The 7988-nt window shown below is 31.3% G+C and overlaps 1 protein-coding gene across 1 annotated transcript; it reads left to right on the forward strand.

Annotated features, from left to right (window-relative positions):
* Positions 1–3261: 3261 nt before the first annotated feature.
* On the forward strand, positions 3262–4221 carry LOC107180617 (olfactory receptor 14A16-like). The gene has a single exon (XM_015542389.2). It carries the CDS (start codon positions 3262–3264, stop codon positions 4219–4221), a length of 960 nt encoding a protein of 319 aa, XP_015397875.2.
* The last annotated feature ends 3767 nt before the right edge of the window (positions 4222–7988 follow it).

The following is a 7988-nucleotide window of genomic DNA, read 5'->3' on the forward strand; positions in this document are numbered from 1 at the left end:
CTATCCTCCTCCCCAGGTGCAGGAACAGGGCAGCTGGCCCCATTCTGGAGAAAGCCCTGCAGTTAGAGATTGAATCTTTCTGAATCCTGGTCTGTGGTTTTTCTCAATTTCAGATACAGTCCTATGATTCCCCAGCATTCTTTCTCTTCCCTTTGTCTCTCCACAGCAAGTAGCTGTCTTGATGGAGTCCCATAAATATAAAAGGTCTTACCCTTTTTCTTCTTTTGTTGTTGTTGTTAAATCTTGGTCTGGATTTGCATATGAATTATCTTCAAGTGAGCTGGTTTTATCTGGAATGACTCAAAGTACTTTATTTTAACCCAAAGTTCAACAACTGCTTATAGTGTTCTTATACCTTTTCTAAATATTGTTAAATTATTTAATTGCATTTGCTAAGATTTTCTTTTTTACATCTCACAACATGTTTTACCATCTTTATCTGGAATTATTTAAACACAATAATATGTGTTTGCATTGCACTCAATTTCATGAAATTTGTTTACATAACAGTCTATCAATTACTAAAACAAAATTATTAAACTTATTAATTCCAGCTAATGTATAAAAATTATAAGTAAACTAATGCCTAGTTGATTAAATTACCTTTTGTCTGTCTCACTGTCTGTATGTGTAGGTTTTTTTAATGATATTTTACGATATTAATTGATATCACTCATTGAAACCATTTATTTGCTCTATAGAAGAAAATATGACTGGACAGTCCAACATGACAAATGAGAATATAACTGTGATTTCAAGAGGCTATTGAATAAAAATATATTTATAGTGTGAATGAGATAATGTAAACACACCAAGGAAAGTGTCAGGCTAATAGACACTTCTCTATAATGGCTCTTTGTGTGATTGGATATATATGTTTCTTCAGTGTCTTCTCACAAATTATGAAGACTCTTGATTGCATCACAGTATTTGAAGTTAATCATTAAAAAGGAAATTTTATCATGATACTTCATTTCCACATATCTTATTGTGCCAATGTGTGTCTCTTATGATTGTGAGAAACAGACTACATCAGTCCGTTCCGACAAAAGTGGCAGCATTTCCCTTTGGAATACTCCAGAGTTCAAGCCATTGGGAGATGGACAGCAAATATAAAATCACCATTCTCATTGTGTTTAATCTTATTCACAACTGTATTTGCTAAAGCCAAGAGAGCAAGAAGTAAAGTGCCTTTTAGGAAAGAACTTTCTCAATATTTGAAAATCAGAGCTACTGTTGTTGACTTAGAATAATCAGGAATAGTTTCATCAACAACTATACACAAACCCTGATGATTTCTTCCATCTTCTACAGAACGGATACTTTAGTGAGTTTTATTTTCTTTTATTCTGGTTATTGATTGTAATTTCAGTAAGAAAATAATAAACCTGTAAAAAGTTTCCTAAATTCTCTAGTGATACAAATTTCTTGGATTATTAAATGTTTATTTTAATATCTCTAGAGCATAGGTTTTCTAAGTGCAGACCAAACTTGTTCTGAAATATGAGTTCACACAAGGGCACTTTGGACTTCAAAACACTTATTTATGTAACTTCATTTTAATGCAAACAGGATGCTGATTTCACTGTAATCAATTAAAAACAATTAAAATACCAAGTAAATTTTTATTTTAGTCATAAGCAGAGAGTAATAAAAGAATTAAGTCGTGAAATGATAGATAAAAAAAATGATGACTAGGTTGGCAAAACATTACCTCTAAAATGTAGTTAAAATTATTGGGATTATAGGCTACAGTATCATCAATTAGCTTTCCTTATTTTTGATTTATGGAAACATTAGATTGCTTTAAATTATACATAATTATATATTATACAAGTATAGATTTGTAAAATAGTAGAGGTCAGTTGATTTCAGAAATTTACACTGAATCCGTTCACCCAACTTTTTGAACCAACTGCACTTTCTTCATCCATTTACACTATGTTCAAGTAATTGAATTCTTAATTGAATGAGTAAGAATTGGTAATTGTTGAGGGCGAAAGAGAAGTCACAGATATTGACACATAAGGATTAAACTTATAAAACACATTGAAGTAAAATTAGATAGACAGTAAATGATAGATGATATAAATGATAGATTATATATATAATATATATAATATAAATATATAAAATAATAAATATGCTTATATGATATTATATCTATGTATATGTATATTTATCTATCTGTCTATATCATCTATCATTTATGCAATTTATCTCTACCCATTTCAAGTCTTTTCTGTTAAAATGTTGGCAGATTTTAAATCAAGTAGAAAAATATACAGCATTTTTTACTTAATATAGGATTATTTTAAGTAAAATATTTGAAAAGAATTCATGTGTAAGCATCATGTCCATCAGAGAATTAGAAAAAGGATATTATTAGTTAAAATACAGGGAAAGGATATACAGACTTGTAAATAGAAGTTTAACTTTGTATTTGTAACTGTGTAGCAGTGTAATAAAGTAAGATTGGATAAACACATATATGTATATCTATTTGTATCTATCAATCTATCTAGGCATATGGATTTCACAAATGCATAAAATGACCTTAATTTGTGAAAACGAGATAACTAAAAAAAGTTTAAGTGTAACAAGGTATAATATATAGTAATCCAGATAGCTAAAATAAGAAATTCTGTATTATATTTAGTCACTTATAAACAGTAATCTAAAATATCAGAAGATAAAAGAAAGGATTAAAGTAATACAGAAAGAAAGAAAGTTTAAAGTAGAAAGAGGAATGCCTGTTGTTTCATGAAGTTACTTTTAATACAAGTACAGGAACAGTTAATTATCAAATTATTAATTCATTGAATTGGATAGAGGATGTGGCATGGAACCATTGGATACTTCATATTTATTCCCCCACTTTCTTTCATGTGTAAATTAAGACTCTTCTCTATAAGCACAGGTTGCATTTTGTTAATATTCAGTTGATATTCTTCTCTATAAGCACAGGTTGCATTTTGTCTGATAATCAGTTTGTACATATGTTCTCATAACATTATAACAGACACTTAGAGAAACAAAAACTTGATGAAACGAAGTACATACAAAATGTGGATTTATTGATGAGGAAAATGCATTTTTTAAAATTATTTCTGACTTTTTCTCACACACACCGCATTTACTAATGTGATAAGAATTAACAGAGGGTTTTTTTTTCTCTATTGAGGTGAAATAAATATACTTAGAATTCACGGCCATTGTAACTATACCTTTTCTTTTTTAATGCAGAATGTTTCATCAAAAATGAACAATATTTCAGTGGTGACAGAATTTCTTATCTTGGGATTTTCAGGCCCATGGAGTCTTCAGTTCTTACAATGTGTGCTTTTTACAGTAATTTACCTGTTTGCCTTGATGGGGAATGGCCTCATTATTACCATAACATCCTTGGACCCATGCCTGCACACACCCATGTATTTTTTTTTAAAGAATCTGTCTCTGTTAGATATCTGTCTCATTTCAGCTGTTGTGCCCAAAATTGTTGCCAATTCCTTGACCCGCAGCAATTCCATCTCATTTTTTGGCTGTGTCACCCAGATCTTCCTGGTGCCTTTTTCAGCAGGGGCAGAGCTGTTCCTCCTTACACTGATGTCTGTTGACCGTTATGCTGCCATTTGCCATCTACTGCACTATGAAGCCATCATGAACAGGGGCACGTGTGTGCAGACAGTGGCTCTGTCCTGGCTCACTAGTGGCTTTATATCTGTTATACATACAGCAGGAATCTTTTCCTTATCTTACTGTGGATTCAATGAAATTCAACAATTCTTTTGTAATATTCTCCAGTTGTTAGCTATTACTTGCTCAGAGAATATAACTGTAGAAATTGTACTCATTCTTGTTAATGCAGTCCTGGATGTCTTCTGCTTTATTTGCATCACAGTCTCCTACATCTACATCTTCTACACTGTCAGAAAGATACCATCCATGAAAAGGCAGTCAAAAACCTATTCCACTTGCCTTCAACATTTGGCAGTTGTTATACTTTTTCTCTCAACTGCTTTTATTGCTTACCTGAAACCTATTTTAGGGTGTACATCATTCACTGATCTTGTTCTATCTTCTTCCTATATTTTGTTACCCCCTTCCCTTAATCCTATCATCTACAGCCTAAGAAACAAGGCAATGAAGGCAGGTCTGGGAAAGCTGATCCCTAGAAGACTTTTGAGAAAGGAGAATGTCCTTAATTTTCTCCAAGAGTAGAGGTGTTTTCTTTTGAATATTTCTTGTAAATACAGGGTTAATCTAGCTAGTATGTTGCAAATTTGTACTTATCTCTGGAGTTACCTGGAACCATGGTGGTAATCCTTGACCAAATGGAGTTAAATATACTAACTAGTATCAGTGAGGATGCATTCAGGTCTGACATAACTTTGGAGCATTGCTAGAGAAAATGTAAACATTCTTAGTTTGTACCTGGTTTCTATTAGGCTGTTTTAATTTCTGTTTATTGAGTCAGATTATACATCTGGTTTTGGATACTTGACTGGAGAACCATAAAAGTTTTCTCCTTAAATGAGAGTGTGGATTCCCTGGTGTCCTGATTTATTATCCAGAGAGGAAGCATGTCTCACATGACTGAAAATGTTTCCCAGAAGCTGAGCCTCATTCTTCTGAATGTCCCTAATATTGCATTATACTTCTTTGCTTTTGCTACACTATACCATTTGCTGTAACAAATCTTTCCTGAATACAGATTGATACATTATTGTAATTCTTTGTTATTATATAAATCTACAAAACCAGAACAGAGGTAAATAAAACATTTACTTTTACTTCACAAGTATATTTGTAAATATAAGTGAAGAATAAAATGGGAGCCCAGTTTTGCCTGGGAGATTTGTTTCTTCATAGATAACAGTTCTACACCCACATAAAGTTTTGCATTTACTATATTCCTGCATTTATATCAGTTCAATATTTTTGGGTGGTATAAAATATGGAAAGGTAAGAATTTATGTATACTTTAAATTGTAATTGTATTAATAGTTTCTGTATTTATTTTCCAAATTCCACTTTACACTTTAGTTCTTACCCAATATTATGAAAATGTTCTTAATTCTGTATTATACCTGATGAGTACCAAAAAATAAATTATATGAGATTCATTGATGTGTTTATTAGCATTCCTTTTGGCAATGTCCATTCATTATTTGTCCCAGTGATTGCATGAGGAAAGAACTGATACAAAACAAATTCAGTCAAATTTTCCAGATGAGTCTGCTGATTGAAATATAATATAATATAATATAATATAATATAATATAATATAAATAATTTTCTATACATTTATAGCTCATAAACTTAGCTAAATATCAATGTGCAGTGAATAAATCTTTTCATAGAAAGAGACATTAGAACGCACTGAAAAAAAAGAGGGCTGATGATATGTGTTCTGTTTGTTTTAGCTTTTATTATTTTCAAAAATCTTTACCTGTTGAAATAATTGACTTAGTTTTCAATGATGAAGAGTATTACATTTTGCACTACTTTTATCATTCACACATTTATAATAAAAAAAACTAATATACAACACCGTATTTTAAAAATGTACTAGAGTTAATAAATTCATTATTTTATGAATAATTTATTTTGAAAATTCATTATAGTTCTCTATATTTTTTAAGTAATTACATTCACACATATGTTTATGTTCTTTGAAATTATATTTTAAGATGACTGAATATAATTTTGTTTATATATTGTATTAACTCTTTTTTTTTTTCTTTTTAACACTTAGATCTTTTTTGATACTGTATTATAATGGAAAGTAATAGACATTTATGTAATTTTTCTTTGTCTGTTGATTCCCCATTTTGGTATCTCTTTAGAGATGCAACAAACTCTGATTTAAGTCAGTATTCAGAGAATATTGTCTACTTTTAATTAATTGTAATTCTAATAGGTATCAGCTTTATCTCTGTTTCCAAGGCTAATATCTTCATGTTTCTATGTTACTGATATCCCTTAGCACTTGTGTGAACAATGACTATGAACTAGCTTAGGATGCCACATTATTAAATCAGTACAAGAGCTACAGTTACATAAATAAGGCATGTACTATGATTTGTAGTTAGAATCTGAATAATCACATTCTAATGCAGATAAGTATTATAGATGTTATTTGAATTAGACCATCTTATAGGAACTAAATATGGGAATCTAGCACTTATTTAAAATAAAACATACATTTATTGTAAGGTATAAACCAATATGTGTGAGAGTCCTTAACTGTGTGATAAGAATAACCAAGAAAAAAAAAAAAGGACTAGAATTGTTTAGAGCAAAAAAGATAAAAAACTACTTTATAATGGTAAAAACAAAATAATAGATATTAGCTTATATCATAAATCTAATATTTCCAGAAATATTTGGTGAATAGCATTTATAGCACTATTCTATGCTCTATGTATGCATTTATTTTCATTTATTTAATTACATGAAGAGCATGGGAAGCTAAGAAAAATGTCCTGGTGGAACACTTAATTTCATCACAATAAGTCACACACTAAATATTTACTTTTGCATACAGACATTTTAAAGGAAGAACAGTTTGGGGCACCTGGGTGGCTCATTTGGTTGAGCCTCTGACTTCGGCTCAGGTCATGATCTCACGGTTCTTGAGTTCGAGCCCCGTGTCGGGCTCTGTGCTGACAGCTCAGAGCCTGGAGCCTGCTTCGGATTCTGTGTCTGTCTCTCTCTCTGACCCTCCCCCGTTCATGCTCTGTCTCTGTCTCAGAAATGAATAAACATTTAAATAAAATAAAGGAAGAACAGTTTGAATTTATAACAAAATCATATAATTTAATATAGAGTTTATACAGCCTAAGAAAAGTAAATATTTTAAAGAAGAAATTGAAATATGGGAAAAATAAATAATCTTCACTCTCTATTATTTTCTTCCTTACCTCAGTTGAAATAAGTATCAAATTGTATCACAAGCCTACACAAACAGAAGCTCTGTGATTCCTCACTGTGCTGAGACATTTGCTTTCTATTCTATTCAAATATGTGCAAATGTAATGCCAAAATATTACATAATAACAATTTAGGTTCAATATACAATACAATATTGATTTGTTCTCAAATGACCAAAAGTCCACACCACAATGGTTATTATCAACTCTCACATTGTCTTCAGCCCAATACTGATTTTGATATGGATAAAATGTATATTTGGAGACCATCTATGAATGATTAGAATAGATTATAAAATTTTGATCTTTTGAATTTGTTGTGTAAATGTTTTTAATGATTGTTTTCTCTTACGAATCACTTTATTTTCTTTATTGACTTTTTTAATCTTTATTTTTGAGATAGAGTGAGAGACAGAGTGTGAGCAGGGGAGGGGCAGAGAGAGAGAGGAGACACAGAATCTGAAGCAGGGTCCAGGCTCTGAGCTCTCAGCACAGAGCCCGACATCGGGCTTGAACTCACAAACCGTGAGATCATGACACGAGACAAAGTTGGACACATAACCGATTGAGACACCCAGATGCCCCTCACTTATTTTTTAATATTAATTGTAATACTATTACATTCTCATTCCGAAAGAGTTATGGAATATAATAAGAATTCAATGATGTATTATAAAATAAATTACATCATTTTAATATTTTTTTAAGTTTATTTATTTATTTTGAGAGAGTGATAAAGTGAGAGCAGGGGAGGAGCAAAGAGAGAGGAGAGAGTGAATCCCAGGCTGACTCTGCACTGTTAGTTCAGAGACTGATATGGGGCTCAAACTCACAAACCACAAGATCATGGCCCAAGCTGAAATCAAGAGTTGGATGCCCAACTGACTGAGCCACCCAGGCACCCATAGACCATTTTAAACATATTTTAAATCTATCTGTTGCCAATATGTTTTCCAAAATTGACTGTAGAATGCAATTTAAAATATTTTAACTAAGTTAATGAAACATTCAATGATGGCTAATGTATGCTTTTACATTTTTAATCACAATTAC

Source organism: Panthera tigris, chromosome A1 (assembly GCF_018350195.1).
Source record: "Panthera tigris isolate Pti1 chromosome A1, P.tigris_Pti1_mat1.1, whole genome shotgun sequence".
Taxonomy (NCBI): Eukaryota; Metazoa; Chordata; class Mammalia; order Carnivora; family Felidae; genus Panthera; species Panthera tigris.